The following is a 12,285-nucleotide window of genomic DNA, read 5'->3' on the forward strand; positions in this document are numbered from 1 at the left end:
CTGCACATATACTTGGCCAATAAACACGATTCTGATTCTGATTCTGATTCTGATAAAGGTAAAAAATAAATTCACTGTGACATACAGTATATTTTTTTATGAGCACAGGATCAATTTCTTGAGCTTTGCATGCATGCTGACATCCACTTGACTGTGAGTCAAGCCATAAGCCAAACAATAGACAATAAGCCTCTAAAAAATCCCAAGTTTCCCTGCCAGCTTGATTAAAAACTTCGGGGATCTGTTCTTTTCATGCCCACAAGATGAAACAAGATAAATTACCCACTGCTGTCATTTTCCCTGTGTTGCAAGGTAAACATATCATTTTGTGCATGATTTCCTCCTGCCTCCAGCCAATAGGTGCAACAGATCTTTATCCAGCAAATGACACACACACAAAAATACACAGGGGGTATTTATTAAGTTATTAAAGTAGTTTCATTAATAAATAAGTAATAATAAAATATATGCATGAATTATGAAGCTATTGCAGGTCCTAGAGACTTCCAATTAGCAGATAAATGAGAATATGAAAAGTTCAGTCATAGCCTGAAGTTTGTGAATTACTTGTGTGAGTACCAGAAATTTTTACTTTTAACTTTTTTCCTGCAATAATCCAAAAAATACAAAAAGCATTGTACATGCATTCCTTACAATGTGACGCTGCTTTTTCATGGTATTGTTACAACTTTAATTTACAACTTCTGGCATGGGGTTTTTTCACCATTAAAATTCAGTATTTGTTATTTTAAAAACAGAAAATAATAATGTCACATGCACAACACAGTTTGGTTGCAAATGAGCCACTCTGTAGTATGTGTGTGCTACATTGTTGCGGTAAAAGCTGCCAGTCTGTCTTCTTTTGTTATGCCTTTGTCAGAAGGTGGCGTCGCTTTGAGCAAAGAGGAGAAATGTGTGCATGTGTGGAATCAGGGTTTAGAGCGGCGTGGGGGTGTTCAAGCTTGTTTTTTGTTTGCTCGTCATCTCCCTCCCTCCCTCCCTCCCTCCCTCGGGGTCAGGTAGCATGCATAGCACTCTCACACACACTCCCACAGCTTCAAGAGAGCACACACACATTCTTCACTATCTACCCAGAACCTGCTTGGGTGAAGACAGCATGTGCGTCTGTGAGCTGTGAGGATGGAAAAGAGAGTGTGTGTGATCCAGACTGACTTCCACCAGTATAGACCCACCATTGCTCTCCACAACAGACCCCTGGCACATGTAAGAAAAATGCCTCTTTTTCTCTGGCACTACATGTTTTCCTTCTTCACTTAATCTTTGCTTATTCATTTTTTGCAGACTTTGTGTTATTTAATCTCTCCCGGTTAGTTTTCTTTCTGGCACTGTGCTTCCACCATGATGCAGGGCTCTTCCTTGTTCCAGGCCCACACCTCTAGAAAAGAGGGTCCTTCATTCAGCAGGGGGCATCAGAGTGTATAGGATCATTTGTGACACATAGTGTATGTGCTTTTCAAGTTTTTTTTAATTTACTTTAAGAATTTCCATGTTTCAGGATTAGTATCATTCTTAAAGTTTAAGCTTTGAGTAGCTAAATGTGTAGTTTTTCCTCTTCTTCTCACAAGCTCACACATACATTTCAGTGGAATGCAAACACAGACAAGCATCAGAAAGCCTGAGGAGACTAAAACAGGGAGTTTCATTTGCTTGCTCACTGATTTAAGGTACTGCTGAAGGATCAATTACAACCACTTAGAAAACATTGGAAGATTTGAAGATTTAAAGTAAAGAGTTTTATGAGGAGATCAATACAACTCCAAACTACTGAACTGGAGCCAGGTAGCAACTCCAGAGTTCCCCTTAAACTCACTGACATCATTCTATATGGAATTAATTACTAATATTAAATGATATCAATAATGAAAAACAGTAAAACAAAGTGTCTGTGAAGATCATGGTAGTCTATGGAGCTGAAAAAGAAAAGTGTCTGTTTCACCTCTCAGTTGATGGAGAGTCCCAGATTTTTAAGCCCTATTGGGAGTGTCCCTAAGAGGGTCGTGGACCCTATTGATCCCCTGCCTGATCACATGAAAACAGTTGTAGGTCACTATCAGCCAAGTAAAACAAAGTATTAAATGTGACAGCAGGGGCATGTACTGCAGCCTGCCAGCAGGGGAGCATCACAAGATTTTGAACCTCTTTTGGGGAGCTGTCATGTTGTGCACCTTTATGTTAATGTATACTATCTATGGCGTGTGTGGATATTAAAAGATAGTCAAATGATATGAAGTAATGTAAGGCTGTACTTTTGATGATGGCTACTGCAGAGTAACTGATTACCATTGTAACTTGCCCATCACGGATGATATACAACTCTGTGACCTAGACCATGGTGGCTCTTTCAGCTGGCTGGTTCCTGTCTCTCTCAGTAGTTTCACATGTAGCAGCTGGGTCTGTCAGCAAAGACACAAAAAGCTCGGTGGTTTTCTTCTTTGATGATGGTGCATGTGGGTCATGCGGCTCAGACGGGATACTTTGTTTCTTTGTGTGCGTTTCCTCCTAAATTGAAAGGAATCCCACTGATCCTCAGATAATGTTATGTTTAGGTCTACACACTTCAAGGTAACTACAGTCAGTGTTGTCTATAATCCATCCAACTGTTATGCGGTCCAATAATGTAAGGTATTTCAAATCAACCTTATCGGGACAATAACTCACAAAGAAAAGAGCAGAACTTTGTACTGCGCAGCTCTTCAGTGTAACTACATGATGACAGTCATATCACTGATATAATTTATAAGCTGGTATTATTGGACCTGACCTGCAGTCAGTTGACCACATGAGTGTAAGTGAGCTATGAGGTGCTTCGCTGATCAAAGGCTTGCTGTACCTCCCTCCGCGACCTGGATCCAGAGTTCAGCCAGAGGCCAGGCTTCGCTCTGTGGTCCATTTATCTGGGAGCAATTTGGATGCTGAGGATTGTTTACTGTACAGAAATGCTCTGTTTGCAGCAATAAGCTAACAATTCAAGGACGACACACACCTGGATAAGAAGCACCCAAACACAGTAGATGTGCATTAAGTATCACTGAGCTTTAGAGCTACAGGTTTTTGCTTAAGCTCTGGGTCTGCAGTCACAGTCTTACCTGTATACTGCAGTGGTCAGTAGCACTGCAGATGAAAGAAAGAATAAAGTGCATTCATCAAAGTCGCTCTGAGTAAAACTTAGATATACGTCATGTGTTTTATCTCTTGTCAGACACACATGTATAAAGACAGATGTGATTAATCCCAGTCCTCACTGTCTGTTAGGATCTTTTCCATTTACACACTGTGCTATTACCTTTAGCTTACTAGAAAAACTAACTTTAATGATTTTTTCTACTAAATAATGGGCCATTATCACACAAACCTTTACGTTTTATTAACAGAGGAATGATTTAATGTGCACATTCATTGAACAGCCTGAAATTAGTCATTAAGGCTCACTATAGTAAAACAAAAACATATTAAGAGCTGGCTATTTAGTGGTTGTTAGTGGCATTGCAGTTTGCCATACTTACAAGTTAACTGGTTCTTAATTATGATCTCACTAGGGACTGTATTACTAGTTTTAATGCATTGTTACTAAGAACCTCCCAGCAATGACTTTTGCTCAGGCACATTTTGAAGACTAACTTTATAATTCCTGAAGTTTTGTTTTGCACCTACATATGCAAATATAAAAGATATTAATTTCTTTTTTTATGGATATTAGTGATGAATGATTAGACTTAAACATTAAAGGTGATGGACATCTCTGCTGAGGTTTTAATATTAAAAAAGATCAAAATGATCTTCAAATGCCGACTTTACCCAAAATTTAGAATTAGTTCTTTTTTTCCAAAGGCTTGAAAGTAAACCGACTATCACTTGCATCCTTCTGTCCAAGCTCACACTCTGTTAGTCTTTGACTCTTTATGCTTCAATAAGTGACAGGATTTTTCTTTGCATTTAGCACCTGCCTGTGCAAAGGTGTTCAATTAAAACTGAGCATTAACTAAGCAGCTTTCAAAGCTTCAAAGCATGATCCAGAGTTTGCATGATGATTTTATTACTTTTTTCCTGAAATAGTTTGGCTGTTGCCTACTTGAGTAATGTGAATATTAACAGGGATAACACACAGGCATGGTAACTATTGGTGGTAACTACTAAAGAGTAACTATTATGGCTGTTCTTATTTTCTGCTACACATTATATTATTACAAATATTAAACATAGTTACACAACTAGAGGTCAGCACACGTATGCAAGCAATCCCTGTACGCAGACATTTTTTTCTTGGATGTTAATGATGGTAATAAGAACAGTAGCCCCGCCCACCTGCAATCTTCTGTTTAAAAGTAGCAGCCACTCAAAAGAAGGTTTAGTCAGGGAGGGGGTTTGTCTCAGAAGACAAGGAATAAGTTAAATAGGATTATTTTTGAACTGTGAATCAATATAAAAGTGGAAATGGATTAAGAATAGAACAACAGAATAAGTCCCCTTTTCATATTCATAGTCGTCGGTTGACTTCAAAGTATATTCAGGGAGTGCAAACAATTTTTACAGCACTGCGAATCAGATGGACACTTGGAAAGTTTTTTTTCTGAGACAAGAGGTGCAGAAACACCTCAGAGCTTCAAGTGAAAACATGAAACCTTTGCTCAAGTGTAATCCCCGGCCTTCACACAAAGCGGGAATGCGCTGCAATAAAGAGAGTACTTTATTTGTGCAATATCAACAGTGGTGCTGGCATAAGGGGTTAATCCCTGTGATCATGCTAAAGGTGAACCATTGATGTGTCATATTTGTCTTCCTCTTCTTTTTTTGGCATCGGCGTGCAGATTGAAGCTAAGTGAGACATTAAGTCCCGCACTGACAGGTGAAGGTATTGTGTGTTTAACCTGACTACAGGCAAAAGGAAGTTCAGGTGTGTCAGGCGATACACATGTGCTAAACCGTGTTTGGACAACGTGGTAATTATCGGCACACACTTTAAGAAAGATGATAATGCCCTTACTACTTTCCCTGCTGACGAACTGTACAGTTTGTCAGGCATGAGCAGTGAACTGGCTGTCAGATCTCTGACAGCCCAACTAATGACAGCTCTTTTTCAGATACCAGCACTCAAGCAGCAACAGGTTTTTGTGCATGTGTGTGTGTGTGTGTGTGCGTGCGAGCCTGCCTTTCTGTACAGTAACACAGCATATGCTTTTTAACACCTTCTTCAATGGATAATGACATTGTTTTATTCCAGATCCACTTCTTGTTTCTTTTAGAAGTTATGCCAGAATTACTTGCAGAATCTTGTTAGGTGAGCAGAGAAAATAAAAGAAAATATATATATGTTCTGGCAGAAAGTTTAAATGTATGCAGCAGACAGAAGGTCTGTTGCTTTGGATAGTGCATTTTGTGTGAAATTGAAACCATTTCCTGCACTACATTTAATGCGGGGCTTTATTGTGTTAAAATACCCTGTCTAAGAATTCAGTGCAGAACAGCTGACATTTCTATTTGCAGTATAGACAAATACTATTGTTCATAATCAGAGGGTTCAGAAATTCCTTGCTTCTATTTCAAGGTCACATTTGCTACAGCAGAAAGCAACATCCTAATGGTTATCTAAACTTAGCACAAAAGTAAGAAAATGTGTGTTTGGTTGATTATTTGTCCATGCTTCTTGAAAATAAATCTTACACCTTTGGAAAGCAAGGGTACTGGTTATTATAAGCAGACCTTTGACAAAAAAATAAAAAGTGAGTGAGCAAAGTGAGCAAACCCACTCTGGACACTAACTAAAATTAAACTGAATTAAAAGAAACGTTAAAATAAAAATAAATATAAAAAATAATTAGACATTAAAAACTATAATAACTCTGATGGAAACCTGTTTATTTCCCCTAAATAGTGCCACATTTGTAAGGAACATGCATGTGTGTGTTAAGCAGCATGTGAGCATGTGGATGGATTATCTCAGCTGTTCTCCTGACTGACGTTTGGTCCGTTTAAAAATCTTTTTCCTGCCATGTGATTGCATTTGTCCCTAACCATCGTTAACTTTTATCGAGTGGAAAAAAGTTAGCATTCATCCTCCAGCCTCACTGTTTCTGTTATGCTAACTATAGCTGTGTAGCTAGCCACCACATCATTATATACCAGCTAGCCCAACTTCAGTAACCTTACAAATATCACTGCTGTTTAGTTTCCTGTCTTCATTTATGTCGAAAGATGGTGTATCATCTTTAGATGGAAACTAGCAAGCTAACTTCCTGCTGACTTCTAACTCTGTTAAATTTAATAAATTCTGTTTTCATGGATGTTAGACTTCAATGTTACACCTGGTAGAGCAGCCACACTGATCATTTTATTAAAGACAAAAGGATTTAGACAGTGTTTAACTCTCAGTGATGCTGCAGTGTTCCTGACTTTGGGACCTGAAGCAGAGTTTGGACCTGGAAACGGCTAATGAGGTCAGAATTAAAGACCAGGTTGTAAAGCAGAAGGGTTTAGTAACTGCAGCAACTGCAGAAGAACATGTGAAGCTATGGAGTGGGGTTGCTTATGATAAGGTGCCTTGTGCTTAAAAGTCACCTATGCTCTGCTGCTAACTGCAGAGTTCGAATTCTTTCCTAGCATTAATATCGGCACAAAAACTGATATTCATGGGCCGGGTACATGGTTATGTAGCTTATTTGTGGCCATACAGTGTAGTCTAGCTGGGATTTTATGGTGAAAAACTAGTCAACTTTCTTATTTCACTGCAACTCTATCAGTGACTAGATAAGTTGTTGGCTTCAGCTTTGTTTTAGACTCCTCCAGCTCGGCTTTAGTCTTTGGCATACACTGAATCAAATCCTGCAGACATCTTGAATTGTGGTGTACATTAATCAAAAACGTGGCCTGGATTTTGAGAAGACCTTCTATTATAAAACCCCCACCAGCAGGAGATCCAGAGTTACCAGTCTTATGATAGAGAGCTGACCTCTTGCTTGATTTCTTACTTACTTCCAGCAGCACAGTTGTTAGTTTTTATTGTTGCAGTGCAAACCAGCAGGAGGCCAGTTAGGTAAAAGGGGAGAAAATGTGGGCTCATACTGGTGGATTCTTGGATGTCTTTTACAGGGCAAAACTCCCTGACGTGTGGGCTTGTGTGTGTGTGTCAGATGTGGATTTGGAGGAGTTGGGGAGTGGGGAAGGCCAGACAGCAGTGAACAAAAGTGAGAGAGACTCAGTGAGAGCACCAGACAGCCTAGCTGAAATACCAAGCCTTCTGTATGCATGCGTGTATTTGCAGATGTGTGTGAGTGGTGTTGCGGGTCAGGTCCCTGTTGTTGCAGCCCGTTCATACAGAAGAAGCAGGGATGAGGGAGAGAGAGGAGCTCAGGAGAGCCATAGAGCAGAGTGACCGGCTCCTTTCCAAGGTCCGTGAACTAGAGGAGCAGAACACCCAGCTTAACAAGGAAAAGAATGAGGTGGCCACTAAATACCGAGCTGTAAGTCTCTGCTGCTTTTCCCTCTATGCCTCAACTTTATTCTTTCCCTTTCCCCTTTAAATAAGAAATTCTTTTGTTTCACTAACTTGATACTTTGGAACTCACATAATTTGTGATTAAGCTTGAATTTCTGCTCGATAAGGGATTTTGAACGTGGTCATTATACCAGCCCCTAGTGTATGAAATTAAGTGGATAATGATACCTTTGCTGAGGGAGAGACAGAAAGAGAGAGAGGGATGGAGTCACTGTGGCAGTCGTATTAAATCTGGATTTTCCTTTTCTTGCTGTGCTGACTATTTTCCAACTGATTATTTTACGTAGTGAAGAAGCACAAAGTATCTTATTTTTATTTGTTTTTGTACCCAGACTGCTGTCAGTGCTGTGGGGCACCATACTGTTCCTTGGCTTCAGACTCACAGTATTACTGGTTTATTCCAAGGAGGAGTGTTTGAGTGGCACATTCCCTTCTTTATAGCTTCATAGGAGAAATAGAACAACCATTTTCTTGTCAGTCCATTAAAGAAGCACGACAAAACTAGCATTAGCACAAAAGCAAAATTACAAATAAATGATATCGTTTCTTTTTTCTTAATTTGCAAATACCTGAAGTGACACGTGTGAACTCAGCTTTTACCCACTGAGGATTAAGTCTGGTGATGACTCCAACCCCAATCCTAACCCTTACTCTAACAATAGGTTTCAGTCTAAGCAGTTAGGGAAACAAAGAAAGTAATCATTTTAACTAATCTACATCAAAAAATGTTCACATTAAAATAAAAATCCATTTAGATTTTCTTGAAAACATAGGTTAGGAGTAAACTCCTATGACAACTTCAGAGTACTATTAGGTACTAATCAAGTACTACTTTTGCAGGACCAGGCTGTTTGAGATATAAACTGGAGTGTAAATGTGGGACAGTCTCTTCTTCTTGTTGGTGGTCTTGCCATTCTGGTTGTGATACTGCCCAGAGTTCTATGCTAAACAAACACGACAAAACAGAAACCTTCACCTGTCTACAGGGAGTGCAGAATTATTAGGCAAATGAGTATTTTGTCCACATCATCCTCTTCATGCATGTTGTCTTACTCCAAGCTGTATAGGCTCTAAAGCCTACTACCAATTAAGCATATTAGGTGATGTGCATCTCTGTAATGAGAAGGGGTGTGGTCTAATGACATCAACACCCTATATCAGGTGTGCATAATTATTAGGCAACGTCCTTTCCTTTGGCAAAATGGGTCAAAAGAAGGACTTGACAGGCTCAGAAAAGTCAAAAATAGTGAGATATCTTGCAGAGGGATGCAGCAGTCTCAAAATTGCAAAGCTTCTGAAGCGTGATCATCGAACAATCAAGCGTTTCATTCAAAATAGTCAACAGGGTCGCAAGAAGCGTGTGGAAAAACCAAGGCGCAAAATAACTGCCCATGAACTGAGAAAAGTCAAGCGTGCAGCTGCCAAGATGCCACTTGCCACCAGTTTGGCCATATTTCAGAGCTGCAACATCACTGGAGTGCCCAAAAGCACAAGGTGTGCAATACTCAGAGACATGGCCAAGGTAAGAAAGGCTGAAAGACGACCACCACTGAACAAGACACACAAGCTGAAACGTCAAGACTGGGCCAAGAAATATCTCAAGACTGGTTTTTCTAAGGTTTTATGGACTGATGAAATGAGAGTGAGTCTTGATGGGCCAGATGGATGGGCCCGTGGCTGGATTGGTAAAGGGCAGAGAGCTCCAGTCCGACTCAGACGCCAGCAAGGTGGAGGTGGAGTACTGGTTTGGGCTGGTATCATCAAAGATGAGCTTGTGGGGCCTTTTCGGGTTGAGGATGGAGTCAAGCTCAACTCCCAGTCCTACTGCCAGTTTCTGGAAGACACCTTCTTCAAGCAGTGGTACAGGAAGAAGTCTGCATCCTTCAAGAAAAACATGATTTTCATGCAGGACAATGCTCCATCACACGCGTCCAAGTACTCCACAGCGTGGCTGGCAAGAAAGGGTATAAAAGAAGAAAAACTAATGACATGGCCTCCTTGTTCACCTGATCTGAACCCCATTGAGAACCTGTGGTCCATCATCAAATGTGAGATTTACAAGGAGGGAAAACAGTACACCTCTCTGAACAGTGTCTGGGAGGCTGTGGTTGCTGCTGCACGCAATGTTGATGGTGAACAGATCAAAACACTGACAGAATCCATGGATGGCAGGCTTTTGAGTGTCCTTGCAAAGAAAGGTGGCTATATTGGTCGCTGATTTGTTTTTGTTTTGTTTTTGAATGTCAGAAATGTATATTTGTGAATGTGGAGATGTTATATTGGTTTCACTGGTAAAAATAAATTGAAATGGGTATATATTTGTTTTTTGTTAAGTTGCCTAATAATTATGCACAGTAATAGTCACCTGCACACACAGATATCCCCCTAAAATAGCTAAAACTAAAAACAAACTAAAAACTACTTCCAAAAACATTCAGCTTTGATATTAATGAGTTTTTTGGGTTCATTGAGAACATGGTTGTTGTTCAATAATAAAATTATTCCTCAAAAACACAACTTGCCTAATAATTCTGCACTCCCTGTATGAGCTCTGGGCTTTTGGCCAGCATCCCCTCTCCTAGTCTCCAAATCAACAAGAGGGTTAACTTAGTTTGCGTTACCTGTTTTGGTGCTCTGCATGTCTAGGAAGCCTGTGTGTAAGGCTTCAGACAGTCTTCGTGAAGCAAAGGTTTCTGTTGTTTAAGATTTTTGGTAGTTACATCAACGTTAACTTCCACCAGTGAACCCCTTGGCGATGGGGTTAGAAGTAGGTTAGGTTGGATTTTAGCTATGTTACACAATTAGAAGATGTTACTGTTCAAATCAACTCTAAATTTGGCCTGACAGCCTCTTCTCTTATAACGTCTCTATTTGGTTAATAGGTGACAATTCAATATAAAGGGGAAGATTTGAAGCTAACCCTGACAAGTGCAACAGTATCAACTTCTTATACTTGTGCGGCTTTTCCATAAAACATTATTTAGAAGTTGAACTAGAAGCTCCTTTTTACTGAACACAAATCCTGATGTTAATCATACTGGGTATATTCTCAGGAAGAAAAACTTGAAAGTTTAAAAAGTTCAAATAACTGCTTTCTATGTTGTATTGAGTTAGGGCATTATTTAGAGAGATTTAGGTGCTTCAAGATAACTTATTAGTTGTGAGAAATGAATCCATCCTTCAGGCAGAGGATTTAGTGTGAGAGTGCTGCTGCCAGTGTTTGTTGAAAATGCTCCAGGGTTCATGGGATCTGGTCATTATTGGTGCTGAGTGCCTTAGCAGACTTTTCATATGGCTTTGATGGAATACATCATAAAGGCTTTCAAGGAGCTGGACCGTGGCCTTTGTCACTGTATTTTACCAGCGATCATCTTTTTTGTCCTTGTGCGCCTCTAATTACAGTGACCTTCAGAAGATTTCTTCTGCATAGTCACTTTGTTTGATGACTTGCAGCTGATCTTCCTTTCTTTATTGATATAACAAGTAAGTCTTTAAAGTGGGTTTAATGCGGAGGAAAAGATTTTCCTTTATAATCAGCATTCTTCCAAATTTTATAAAGTTACTTCAGCAGAGACAAAGTGTTAGGACTATAATCCCCCCCCCCCTTTTTTTATTACCCTTTTAGAGTAGAACATAACTTTTTTATTGAAATCAGCAGGTGTGCACTGGCTCCCACTGTGTCTTTTCTTCACTGCTTAGATTAGCCAGCCACAAATAATGACGTGAATCTGCAGAGGAGACAGATCAGCCAGCAGAGTTCATATCTCGGAGACCTCCAGATTTGACTGCAGTGAAAAATGTGACCCCTTGTCAGAGTTGTTTAATGCTAAGGAAGACTTCCAGTTTTCCAAGGGAGTTTTGTCCCAGACTTCATTACCCAAGTTGTTTGCTAAGGGACACATCTGTTATCTGGGGTACAATAAAATCCTCCTTATGAATCAACCCTGATGCATATCTGCCCTGTTAGGTCAACACTGTTCTGGCAGATTGACATTCTGTTGGCTTACTGTTAATAAAGGGTCATATACTATTAGACTGTCAACCTCAACAACCAAAAAGATGAAAGTTTTCCATTTTGTTGGTCTGGCTTTCCAATATTAAACTTAAGCGATTCAATCCAGCCTGTGAAAAAGATCATTTTGCTTTCCTTTTCAACAGCTGGTTTTGTGGAAAGACAGCTGACAAATTAAAAAGAAAAACTCAAATCTTTTAACCCCTACAGTACAGACACCCAGCACCTTTGTTATGCTGTGGTGGCATTTTACAGGCGTGGTTTGGGTCATTAGAGAGAAAGGTCACAAATTACAAATTAGTACAAAGTTGGTCTGAATGACCAGCTTTGTTATATGATTTCAACTAGTTTATGGAACTATTCCTGTCGTATGTGGTGGCCTATCTCCTTATCATTTTTTTTTCTTGAAGTTAGTTATTTGGAGTGAGGCCAGCAGACACCAATCAGCTACAGATTCTTTTGACAGAATACTTGTCAGTCAAAGTAGCCCTAAATCAACTCAAATTAATACTATTCAAATCAATTTACAACAGTAGTTGCCTTATGGTGCTTTATATTGTAAGGTAAAAACCCTACAATAAACTCCGGCTTATAGTGTACATTAAAAAAAATCCAGTATATAGATAAATGACAGAATGAGTTATGACAGAATGCACATTTGTTATGAAGGGGCATACATACATATATACATACAGTAAAAGCCAAAAACTTCCTACTAGCTTCTAAACGTGTTATTTCATATTTTAAAGTTAGGTATTTTAAC

The 12,285-nt window shown here is 39.5% G+C and overlaps 1 protein-coding gene across 2 annotated transcripts in view; it reads left to right on the top strand.

Moving 5' to 3' along the window:
• The first annotated feature begins 1,063 nt into the window (after positions 1 to 1,063).
• LOC102289074 (myosin-16) overlaps positions 1,064 to 12,285 on the top strand; it is a 52,493-nt gene continuing 41,271 nt past the window's right edge. Inside the window, exon 1 of one of the 2 annotated variants that reach the window (XM_042221663.1) lies at positions 1,064 to 1,224. In XM_042221663.1, coding sequence (XP_042077597.1) covers positions 1,141 to 1,224 — 84 coding nt within the window. In that variant the 5' untranslated portion in view covers positions 1,064 to 1,140. Of the gene's footprint in view, positions 1,225 to 6,762; positions 7,476 to 12,285 lie in introns of those variants that run through there. The other variant, XM_042221662.1, reaches the window with a different exon arrangement.

This window comes from Haplochromis burtoni, unplaced genomic scaffold (genome assembly GCF_018398535.1).
Source record: "Haplochromis burtoni strain Fernald_Lab_line unplaced genomic scaffold, NCSU_Asbu1 Contig_71, whole genome shotgun sequence".
NCBI classification, from domain to species: Eukaryota; Metazoa; Chordata; class Actinopteri; order Cichliformes; family Cichlidae; genus Haplochromis; species Haplochromis burtoni.